This window comes from Bombina bombina, chromosome 1 (assembly GCF_027579735.1).
Source record: "Bombina bombina isolate aBomBom1 chromosome 1, aBomBom1.pri, whole genome shotgun sequence".
In the NCBI taxonomy this organism is placed as follows: domain Eukaryota; kingdom Metazoa; phylum Chordata; class Amphibia; order Anura; family Bombinatoridae; genus Bombina; species Bombina bombina.
The window spans coordinates 58,143,422-58,155,739 of NC_069499.1; the positions used below are offsets into that span (position 1 = coordinate 58,143,422).

Genomic DNA, 12,318 nt, shown 5'->3' on the forward strand with positions numbered 1-12,318 from the left:
TCTGGTCTCTTGATCCAGATTTAGTAGAGGGGACAAATCTGAGTAATCCCCATTCCACTGACTTAGCATGCATAATTGCAGTGGTCTGAGATGCAGGCGCGCAAATGGCACTATGTCCATTGCCGCTACCATTAAGCCGATTACTTCCATGCACTGAGCCACTGACGGGCGTGGAATGGAATGAAGGACACGGCAAGCATTTAGAAGTTTTGATAACCTGGACTCCGTCAGGTAAATTTTCATCTCTACAGAATCTATAAGAGTCCCTAGGAAGGAGACTCTTGTGAGTGGTGATAGAGAACTCTTTTCCACATTCACTTTCCACCCATGCGACCTCAGAAATGCCAGAACTATCTCTGTATGAGACTTGGCAATTTGAAAGCTTGACGCCTGTATCAGGATGTCGTCTAGAACCGCCAGAAGTGAGCCCAGAACCTTTGTAAAAATTATCGGGGCAGTGGCCAACCCGAAGGGAAGAGCTACAAATTGGTAATGCCTGTCTAGAAAGGCAAACCTTAGGAACCGATGATGATCTTTGTGAATCGGTATGTGAAGGTAGGCATCCTTTAAGTCCACTGTGGTCATGTACTGACCCTCTTGGATCATGGGTAGGATGGTCCGAATAGTTTCCATTTTGAATGATGGAACTCTGAGGAATTTGTTTAAGATCTTTAGATCCAAGATTGGTCTGAAGGTTCCCTCTTTCTTCGGAACCACAAACAGATTTGAATAAAATCCCTGTCCTTGTTCCGTCCGCGGAACTGGATGGATCACTCCCATTACTAGGAGGTCTTGCACACAGCTTAGGAATGCCTCTTTCTTTATCTGGTTTGCTGATAACCTTGAAAGATGAAATCTCCCTTGTGGAGGAGAAGCTTTGAAGTCCAGAAGATATCCCTGAGATATGATCTCCAACGCCCAGGGATCCTGAACATCTCTTGCCCACGCCTGGGCGAAGAGAGAAAGTCTGCCCCCCACTAGATCCGTTTCCGGATAGGGGGCCGTTCCTTCATGCTGTCTTGGGGGCAGCAGCAGGCTTTCTAGCCTGCTTGCCCTTGTTCCAGGACTGGTTAGGTTTCCAGGCCTGTCTGGAATGAGCAACAGTTCCCTCTTGTTTTGAAGCGGAGGAAGTTGATGCTGCTCCTGCCTTGAAATTTCGAAAGGCACGAAAATTAGACTGTTTTGCCTTTGATTTGGCCCTGTCCTGAGGAAGGGTATGACCCTTGCCTCCAGTAATGTCAGCAATAATTTCCTTCAAGCCAGGCCCGAATAAGGTCTGCCCCTTGAAAGGAATGTTGAGTAATTTAGACTTTGAAGTCACGTCAGCTGACCAGGATTTAAGCCATAGCGCCCTACGCGCCTGGATGGCGAATCTGGAATTCTTAGCCGTTAGTTTAGTCAAATGAACAATGGCATCAGAAACAAATGAGTTAGCTAGCTTAAGCGTTCTAAGCTTGTCAATAATTTCATTCAATGGAGCTGTCTGGATGGCCTCTTCCAGGGCCTCAAACCAGAATGCCGCCGCAGCAGTGACAGGCGCAATGCATGCAAGGGGCTGTAAAATAAAACCTTGTTGAATAAACATTTTCTTAAGGTAACCCTCCAATTTTTTATCCATTGGATCTGAAAAAGCACAACTGTCCTCAACCGGGATAGTGGTACGCTTTGCTAAAGTAGAAACTGCTCCCTCCACCTTAGGGACCGTCTGCCATAAGTCCCGTGTAGTGGCGTCTATTGGAAACATTTTTCTAAATATAGGAGGTGGGGAAAAGGGCACACCGGGTCTATCCCACTCCTTGCTAATAATTTCTGTAAGCCTTTTAGGTATAGGAAAAACGTCAGTACACACCGGCACCGCATAGTATCTATCCAGCCTACACAATTTCTCTGGAATTGCAACTGTGTTACAGTCATTCAGAGCAGCTAATACCTCCCCAAGCAATACACAGAGGTTCTCAAGCTTAAATTTAAAATTAGAAATCTCTGAATCAGGTTTCCCCGAGTCAGAGATGTCACCCACAGACTGAAGCTCTCCGTCCTCATGTTCTGCATACTGTGACGCAGTATCAGACATGGCTCTAACAGCATTTGCGCGCTCTGTATCTCTCCTAACCCTAGAGCTATCGCGCTTGCCTCTTAATTCAGGCAATCTAGATAATACCTCTGACAGGGTATTATTCATGATAGCAGCCATGTCCTGCAAGGTAATCGCTATGGGCGTCCCTGATGTAATTGGCGCCATATTAGCGTGCGTCCCCTGAGCGGGAGGCGAAGGGTCTGACACGTGGGGAGAGTTAGTCGGCATAACTTCCCCCTTGACAGAACCCTCTGGTGATAATTCTTTTATAGATAAAGACTGATCTTTACTGTTTAAGGTGAAATCAATACATTTAGTACACATTCTCCTATGGGGCTCCACCATGGCTTTCAAACATAATGAACAAGTAGGTTCCTCTGTGTCAGACATGTTTAAACAGACTAGCAATGAGACTAGCAAGCTTGGAAAACACTTTAAAACAAGTTTACAAGCAATATAAAAAACGTTACTGCGCCTTTAAGAAACACAAATTTTCCCAAATTTTGAAATAACAGTGAAAAAATGCAGTTACACTAACGAAATTTTTACAGTGTATGTAACTAGTTAGCAGAGCATTGCACCCACTTGCAAATGGATGATTAACCCCTTAATACCAAAAACGGAATAACAAATGACAAAAACGTTTTTTAAACAGTCACAACAACTGCCACAGCTCTACTGTGGCTTTTTACCTCCCTCAATAAGACTTTTGAAGCCTTTTGAGCCCTTCAGAGAAGTCCTGGATCATGCAGGAAGAAGCTGGATGTCTGTGTCTGTAATTTTTGCTGTGCAAAAAAACGCCAAAATAGGCCCCTCCCACTCCTATTACAACAGTGTGAAGCCTCAGGGAACTGTTTCTAGGCAAAATTCAAGCCAGCCATGTGGAAAAAACTAGGCCCCAATAAGTTTTATCACCAAACATATGTAAAAAACGATTAAACATGCCAGCAAACGTTTTAAAATACACTTTTATAAGAGTATGTATCTCTATTAATAAGCCTGATACCAGTCGCTATCACTGCATTTAAGGCTTTACTTACATTACTTCGGTATCAGCAGCATTTTCTAGCAAATTCCATCCCTAGAAAAATATTTTAACTGCACATACCTTATTACAGGAAAACCTGAACGCTATTCCCCCTCTGAAGTTACCTCACTCATCAGAATATGTGAGAACAGCAAAGGATCTTAGTTACTTCTGCTAAGATCATAGAAAACGCAGGCAGATTCTTCTTCTAAATACTGCCTGAGATAAACTGTACACTCCGGTACCATTTAAAAATAAACATTTGATTGAAGAAATAAACTAAGTATAAAACACCACAGTCCTCTTACGACCTCCATCTTAGTTGAGAGTTGCAAAAGAATGACTGGATATGACAGTGAGGGGAGGAGCTATATAGCAGCTCTGCTGTGGGTGATCCTCTTGCAACTTCCTGTTGGGAAGGAGAATATCCCACAAGTAATGGATGATCCGTGGACTGGATACACTTAACAAGAGAAAAAGTCCCTTCGGTAATGTAGTGCCCCAAAATCTGCCCTTTAAATATATATGAACTTTATATAGAAACATACATTTCCCCTGAGTACCATCCACAGAAATCTTCCTTAATTAACTCTTAGAGTGCTGGCACCTTCTAACCTAGAAAGCACTAAACCTGTGGAAGTGGCTGTCAGGCAGAGAACAGCTTCTTAGGTGTGACAGATTACTCCACATCTGACAGTGACCTGTAGAAAAAGAAAAAAACAGTAACCAACTCTGGTTTTCTATAAAGGTGTAGCATAGTTGTTAGAAATAAAGCAAGGACCACCTCTTCTGAGGCACTCATTTTCGCACATCCTCCCGATGATAGAGGTAAAGAATGACTAGGGATTATGGGTAAGGGAAGTGACACTTTAACAGCTCTGCTGGGGTGCTCTTTGCCTCCTCCTGCTGGCCAGGAGTTGAATATCCCATTAGTAATTAGAATGAAATTGTGGACTCTCCATGCAATAGGAAAGAAATAGTAGATATACTTACCCATAGACATTCGTCCACTAATTGCAGAAAGCCAAACCAGTACTTAAAGGGACACTGTACCCAAATTTTTTCTTTCGTGATTCAGATTGAGCATGAAATTTTAAGCAACTTTCTAATTTACTCCTATTATCAAATTTTCTTCATTCTCTTGGTATCTTTATTTAAAATGCACAAATGTAAGTTTAGATGCCGGCCCATTTTTGGTGAACAACCTGGGTTGTCCTTGCTGATTGGTGGATAAATTCATCCACCAATAAAAAAGCTGTCCAGTGTACTGAAACAAAAAAAAGCTTAGATGCCTTTTTCAAATAAAGATAACAAGAGAATGAAGAAAAATTGATAATAGGAGCAAATTAGAAAGTTGCTTAAAATGGCATGCTCTTTCTGAATTACAGAAGAAAAAATTTGGGTTCAGTGTCCCTTTAAACATATCAGAAGAGGTAATGGAATAGGAGTATAACGTCATCTGTAAAGGGAGGCAGAAGATGAATCCCTGTGACCGAATTTACAGAGAGCCCATGAAAGATTTCCCGTGAGGCAAAAAACATGGTGTCATGAGGCAGTACTTCCTTCACATTCCTCTGACAAGCACTGTACTCTGTACTCGCTTTTCACTGAAGAAATCAAGCACATCTTAATGCTTCAACAACCTCCAAGGCTGAAAAGTTAAAACTGAGTTATGTGTGAGGTGTGTGTGTGGGGTTATAGGCTCTTGAGGTTTGCGAAATTTTGCCTCCTCCTGGTAGGAATGTGTAACCAATACATAACAGTTTATGGACTCTCGCCACTTATATGAAATAATTTTTTCTTTTATGTTTGTGGGTGGTAATAATGTGCAATAATAAAAATGGGGAAATTGTCCTTATTAAATTAGTAGGCTGTCTCTAAGGAAGAATGGTGAACATGCTTAGTGATCATTGCTATTTAAAGGGATACTGAACCCAATTTAATTTTCTTTCTTTTATGATTCAGAAATAGCATGCAAATTTAAGCAACTTCTTTATTTCTATTATAATTTTTTTTATTATTCATTTAATGTGTTTGATTCTGTAAATAGATAAATGAATACATACATAAAAACTGTTTGAATACTACAATGTCTTACCTATATCCATCTAGATGCTGCTTGTATGGCATTGCAAAAAAATTGTTAAAGGAAAGAGCTGAAGCTGCGGAACAAAAACACAATGTTTTACAATCAAAGAATGAGTTTAGAAAATAGGAATATCTATTTGATTACATACCAATAATAAGGCATTCATCCAAACATCCAAATACATGACCAAGGACAATTAATTTTCCAAGGTGCAGGTCTACAGGTAACTGTGCAAGAACTTTTCCTAAAAATGTGAGCTCCCCATCATATGGATTGTCATCTTCTCGGTGTCTACACACTGCCAGTGCACCCATCTGTGTAATATCAAAGACACGGTCATGCAGACTGAAACTACATTCATTAGTTTACCTGCTAAGATTTAAAATATCAGTAATACTTTGTAGTCAAACAACACTAATTTACTAACTGTCTGGAGTTGCTGTTGAAATACACTGTAGTTGCTAAATAATTAGTAATAATAAGTAGGGAGACCTGCATGGAAATCATTTTAAGAAGAAATTACTGTCAGAAGATAAAAGATCTGATATTTGTAAACTGTGTGCCATTTATACACATGTATAAAAAAATCTGATATTTCCAGTTTCCTCACTATCAGCTTAACTCATGATACCCCCATCCCAGAGGTCTACAAAAAGGTAACCATAATTTCACAATTTCCTGTGATAATTGTGCATTTTTTTAAATTTACCATGACTGGGATATCTATAAAGACAAAATGTATGCTTTCCTCAAAAATTAATTTATTTAGAGGTGGTTAGAGTCCAAAAGCCATTACTCCTGACCACTAGGGGTAGGCAAAGAAAAAGGATAGACTTCCACAAGCAGCTCTGGAAAAATCTTATAGACTTCCTTCAGACACAGAAGAAAACAAATTATGCTTACCTGATAATTTAATTTCCTTCTGTATGAGGAGAGTCCACGGCATCATTCCTGGGAAATACTGAACCTGGCCACCAGGAGGAGGCAAAGACACCCCAGCCAAAGGCTTAAATACTCCCCCTACTTCCCTCATATCCCAGTCATTCTGCCAAGGACACAAGGAACAGTAGGATAAATATCAGGGTTTAAATGGTGCCTGAAGAGAAAAACTAAATTTTGGTCTGCCCATCAGAGTATACAGGCGGGGGCCGTGGACTCTCCTCATAAAGAAGGAAATTAAATTATCAGGTAAGCATAATTTATGTATTCCTTCTTAATATAAGGTAGAGTCCACTGCATCATTCCTTACAGTTGGGAAAACTATACCCAAGCTCTAGAGGACACTGAATGATAACGGGAGGATAAAAGAAAAGGCGTACCCTAATCTGAGGGCACCACAGCCTGCAAAACCTTTCTCCCAAAAGCTGCTTCAGCTGAAGGAAACACGTCAAATTTGTAAAACTTTGAAAAAGTATGTAAGGAGGACCAGGTAGCCGCCCTACAAATCTGATCCATAGATGCCTCGTTCTTAAAGGCCCAAGAGGAAGCCACCACTCTAGTGGAATGAGCCGTAATCCTCTGAGGAGGTCTAACTCCCGCTGACTCGTAAGCTAAGCGTATAACACTCTTCAACCAAAAAGATAAGGAAGTCTAAGAGGCCTTCAGACCCTTACGCTTCCCAGAGTAGATAACAAACAAGGAAGAAGTTTGCCTAAATCCTTAGTAGCTTGAAGATAAAACGTCAAAGCTCGAACAACATCCAGATTATGAAGTAAACGTTCCTTCGAAGGAGGAGGATTAGGACACAAGGAAGGAACAAAAATCTCCGGATTGACGTTACGATCAGACACTACCTTAGGAAGAAAGCCCAAGCAAGTACATAGTGGAACACCAGATAAGGAGGCTCACATTGCAAGGCAACCATTTCAGAAATTCTGCGTGCCGACGCAATAGCCAATAGAAAAAGAACCTTCCAGGACAACAATTTAATGTCAACTGAATGCATAGGCTCACACAGAGCCCGTTGCAAAAACTTAAGAAAAAAATTCAAACTCCAAGGTGGAGCGTTAGATCTAAACACAGGTCTGATCCTGATCAGAGCCTTAATGAAGGATTGCATGTCAGGGAGCTCTGCGAGCCTCTTGTGCAGCAAAACAGAAAGGGCCAAAATCTGTCCCCTCAGGGAACTGGCAGAAAGGCCCTTCTCCAGACCCTCCTGGAGAAAGGAAAGAAACCTGGCAGTCTTGACCTTATGCCAGGGGATACCACACTCACCAGAACAAGTAAGCTCTCCACACCTTATGATAGATGCGACGAGCAACAGGCTTACGAGCCTGAATGAGTGTGTTAATAACCCTCTAAGAGAAACCACTCTTGGCTAAGACTAAGCGTTCAAACTCCATGCAGTCAGCCTCAGAGAATCTAGATTTTGATGAACAAAAGGACCCTGTTCCAGCAGATCCCTGTGACAAGGTAACTTCCACAGAGGAGATGAGGACATCCACAATGGAGCAATCCGTATCACTGATGCTTGTTCCTGCTTGATGCGGGCCACTACACGAGGGAGACGTGGTAATGGCGGAAAATGTAAGTTAGATTGAACTTCCAAGGCACTGCTAATGCATCTATTAGCTTCGTCTGAGGATCCCTGGACCGCAACCCATATCTGGGTAGCTTGGAATTGAGCTGAGACGCCACAAGATCTATCTCCGACGCCCCCCATCTTTTGCAAATCTACGCAAACACCTCGGGATGGAGAGACCATTCCCCCGGATAAAAGGATTATCTGCTGAGGAAATCCGCTTCCCAGTTATCCACACCCGGAATGTGGATCGCTGACAGTGAGCAGTTGTGGGCCTCCGCCCATTCCAGAATCCAAGATACTAACCTCATTGCTAGGGAGCTCCTCATTCCCCCCTGATGGTTGATATAAGCCACCGAGGTTATGTTGTCTGATTGAAATCTGATAAACTGGGACGAACACAGAACAGGCCAAGCCTTCAGAGCATTGAAGATCGCTCAAAGTTCCAAAATGTTGATCAGGAGAAGGGATTCCTCTCGAGTCCACAGGCCCTGTGCCTTCCTGGCACAGGGTCTCTGGCATTCAAAATCTCCTAGGATGGACTCAGTAAGGATGTCCTTTGGGACAGGTGATCTGGACAGAGCCACCAAGAGAGCGATTATCTCGACCGGTTGTCCAGAGAAATTTGTTGAGACAGATCCGAATGATCGCCTTTCCACTGTGTCAGCATGTACAGCTGAAGTGGTCTGAGATGGAATCTTACAAAAGGAATGATGTCCATGCTGGACACCATGAGACCAATTGCCTCCATACACTGAGCCACAGAAGGCCTCAAGGAGGTCTGGAGGGCAAGACAAGCGGAAGATAGCTTTTAAAGTCTCTGGTCTGTAAGGAATATCCTCATGTGTATGGCGTCTATTATAGTACCCAGGAATTCCACCCTGGTACTGGGAATAAGAGAACTATTTTCTAAGTTTATCTTCCATCCATGAGATCGAAGAATGGTCTTCTGGCAGATGAAAGGATGGTGCTTGAACCAGAATATCGTCCAAGTATGGAGCTACTGTTTTACCTCTGGTCCTGGCCACTGCAACAGAGCCCCTAGAACCTTTGTAAAAACTCTTGGTGCAGTAGCTAGACCAAACGGAAGTGCGATAAACTGGAAGTGCTGGTCCAGGAACCCAAACCTTAGGAACTTGAAGTGTTCCTTGTGTATTGGAACATGAAGGAAAGCATCCTTCAGATCTATCGTGGTCATGAACTGTCCTTACTGAACTAAAGGAAGGATGGACCTTATTGTCTCCATGTTGAACAAGGGTACAGCTAGGAATTTGTTTAACCCTTTGAGTGCTAAGCATTTTATTACTTTTATTTTTTTCAGACCCCCAGACTTACACTGTTGGAATGGTTAGGCAATTACCTTTCCAATGGTGGGTCTTGGGGGTCTGTAGCTGCTTAGATGCCTGAGATAAAGGCTTCTAAGCAGCATGCCCCCTGCTCCTATACTTAACATTGTTATGTATAAATAAAGTTGCGCAGTGACGTCATCACGTTATTGCGCGTGATGTCACTACGCAAAACGGGAAGCCCCGGCGATGCTGTCATTCTACAGGCACGATCGCCCGGGTAGGAGCCCCCAGATCTCCCTCAAGGTGGGAGAGTGCTAGCGACGGCTCTGAGTCGTCATTAGCACCAGAGTGGGAAACTCTGCGATGGCTTTGATCCGTCGTTAGCACTCAAGGGGTTAAGCAATTTAGGTCCAGAATCGGGCGGAAAGTTTCCTCCTTCATTAAGACCACAAAAAGGTTTGAGTAGTATCCCAAACCTCTTTCTGCAAGAGGTACCGGTACAATGAATCCCAGGGAGGAGAGCTCCCTCAAGCACCCCAGAAAGGATTCTCTTTTCTGAAGACAGTTTTGACAAGAGGAATCTGCCCCTCGATGGATGAGACTTGAAACCTATCCTGTACCCCCAAGCGATGACCTACAGGACCCACAGGTCTTGCACGTCCCCAAACCAAGCGTCCGAAAAGAGCGACAGTCTGCCCCCTACAAAGTCTAGAGCTGGATCGGCTCCGCCCCTTCATGTTGACTTTGTCTCGGCAGGTTTCTTGTTTTGCTTGGGCTGAGCCGGCTTCCATGTCCTTTTGGATTGCTCAGGCTTTGCGGAGGGCTGCTGACGTTGGGATTTATCCGAACGAAAGGAACGGAAATTAGGACCTTGTTCATTGGGTTTGTTCTTATCCTGCGGTAAAAAGGCACCTTTGCCTCCAGTAACCGTGGAGATAATGGAGTCCAGGCCTGGACTAAATAGAATCTTTCCCTTAAATGGGAGGGAAAGAAGTCTTGACTTCGAAGTCATGTCAGTAGACAAGGACTTCAGCCAGAGTGCCCTACAAGCTTGAAGAGACAAACCTAAAGCTTTAGCATTCAGGCGAAAATGCATATTTGCATCACAAAAGAATTAGCCACCCTTAAGGCCTTAATTCTTTCCTGGATCACGTCGAGGGGACCCTCCACCTCAATCAACTCAGATAAGGAGTTGCACCAGTAGGTAGCTGCTCCAGCAACCACAGCAAAAGCCACTGCCGGTTGAAACAAATATCCCGTATGTTGAAACATCTTTCTTAACAGAGTTTCTATTTTCTTATACATGGGCTCTTTAAACAATGAACTATCCTCAAGCGGGAAAGTAATGCGTTTAGCAAGCGTGGAGATAGTACCATCGACCTTTGGGATGGAACCCCACAACTCCAATTAAAAGTCTGGATCTGGGAACAATTTATTAAAGGAAGAAGGGGAAAATTAAGAACCAATTCTTTCCCATTCATTCTTAATAATGTCTGCCATCTTTACGAGAACCGGGAAAGTTTGTGGTACAACCCTGTCCTCGTAGATCTTATCTAATTTAGGAATCAAAGGTTCCTCAGGCAATTTAGGCTCTGGAACCTCTAAAGTTGCCAAAACGTCCTATAGCAGAAAGTGTAAATGTTCAATCCTAAATCTAAAGTCAGGTTCTTCCACAGCAGATTCCGACCGAGAAAGAGCACCATCTGAAGTATCAGAGGCGTCTGCGTCATCGGATAATCTTGTATCAGATAAATCCAATAAGCTAGTAGATAACCCCTTGGAACGATAGCAATATTTGACCTTTCGCTTGCGCTTAGCAGGGCGAGGTAAAACACTATAGGCCGCAGACACTGCCGTTTGTAACTGCTCAGTAAAGTCTGGCGGCAAAAGGGCCCCTCCAGATGGAGGATTAGGAAGGCTACAGGAAGCTGCATGTATATTGGGAGATGACTGTAGGGTGCGCACCCTCACGGGACGGAGACTCCTCAGAGGTGGACGGCTCAGTGGTATCAAACATATTCACTTTCATTGACATAACTTTATCAAGGCATGTGGAACATAATTGAGCAGGCAGGTATACCGCGGCCTCCTCACAATATAGACAGGTATTAGACTTGGGTAAAGAGAGAGAGTACCCTCTAACGCATCAGAATCCTCCATAGCTTGCGCTTATAAAGCAGACTATTGAATAATAAGATAAAACAGCACCTTTAAACCCCCAATGGCTGGTGCACTCACCACCTACTATGAACCAGGCCAAACAGAGAAACTGCTTCTTCTCCGGTAAACTGCACGGTCAGGAAAGAGAAAATCAGTGTGACCACACCCGGCCACGTGGTGCGCAATGCAGGACCACCCCTGCTATAGGAAAAAAGCGTGCCAAGCCTTCCAAGCTGCGCAGCTTCCAAAAACGAAAGTAAAACCTGTACGTTCCAACATCTGCCTGAGCCTCATCTCACATGTCGCAGCATAATCATAATAAAATAAAATTATGTGATTTATCCCCCTGTTTTATAATCCTCCTCCGGAGATATTAACCCTTGATTCCATACAGATAAAAGGAGCCACACTGTGACCCTGTCTTCTTGCGTTATCATATGTGTATAAAATAATGAAACGATCATACCGGAATCTATGCCGTGGAACACAGCCTCTGAAGTTTTGACAGTCTTGTAGCATCGCTCCTGACATGGACTTGAGTGTTGGAAGCAGGCAGTGAAACTCGTCAACACTGATTACTTAGGAGCTGTTGATACGAGTCTGGATGGATTCACAGAAAGACTCTCCCTGCATCTCCAGACCCTAACATTTGTCAATGCTCTCACTGAGAGGCTGACAAGACTACTTAAAACTCCAGTCCCATTTCTAAGGGTAGATAGTGATGCCGTGGACTCTCCTCATATTAAGAAGGAAATAATGGTATGTAACCAATGAAAATAAATCCTTACCCAGAAAATGCAGAGATAAAGTCTATCATAAAGACTGAGTCTGCTGACCAAGGAATAAGCCATAGTACACGGAAAAATAAATAAATCATATCTTAGCATTAATATACACAATAACTAAAATCACATTTTCAGATAAGGAATTTGCTGAGTTTAGAAAATCCAAAGAGTTTTTAAAATCTTCAATAGAAGAACATTTTTGAAACTAGATCAGATTTCCACATCAAAGTCAAAACACTGCAATTACGCCAGCAATGTCAAAGCTGTTTAAAATAGGGAGCCCACTTGTAGAAAATAAAGGCCCTTTCCAAAGAAAAAATCCAAATTCCTTTTCCATAGGGTCCCTGGAAAATTAACTACACTCAAAAAG

The 12,318-nt window shown here is 42.9% G+C and overlaps 1 protein-coding gene across 1 annotated transcript in view; it reads right to left on the minus strand.

The window, feature by feature from the left end:
* TDRD9 (tudor domain containing 9) overlaps nucleotides 1-12,318 on the minus strand; it is a 680,447-nt gene that overhangs the window by 478,396 nt on the left and 189,733 nt on the right. Inside the window, exons 5-6 of the mRNA XM_053706205.1 lie at nucleotides 5,342-5,507; nucleotides 5,203-5,266 (exon numbers count right to left, since the gene is read on the minus strand). Of these exons, the coding sequence (XP_053562180.1) occupies nucleotides 5,203-5,266; nucleotides 5,342-5,507 (230 nt within the window). The remainder of the gene's footprint in view (nucleotides 1-5,202; nucleotides 5,267-5,341; nucleotides 5,508-12,318) is intronic.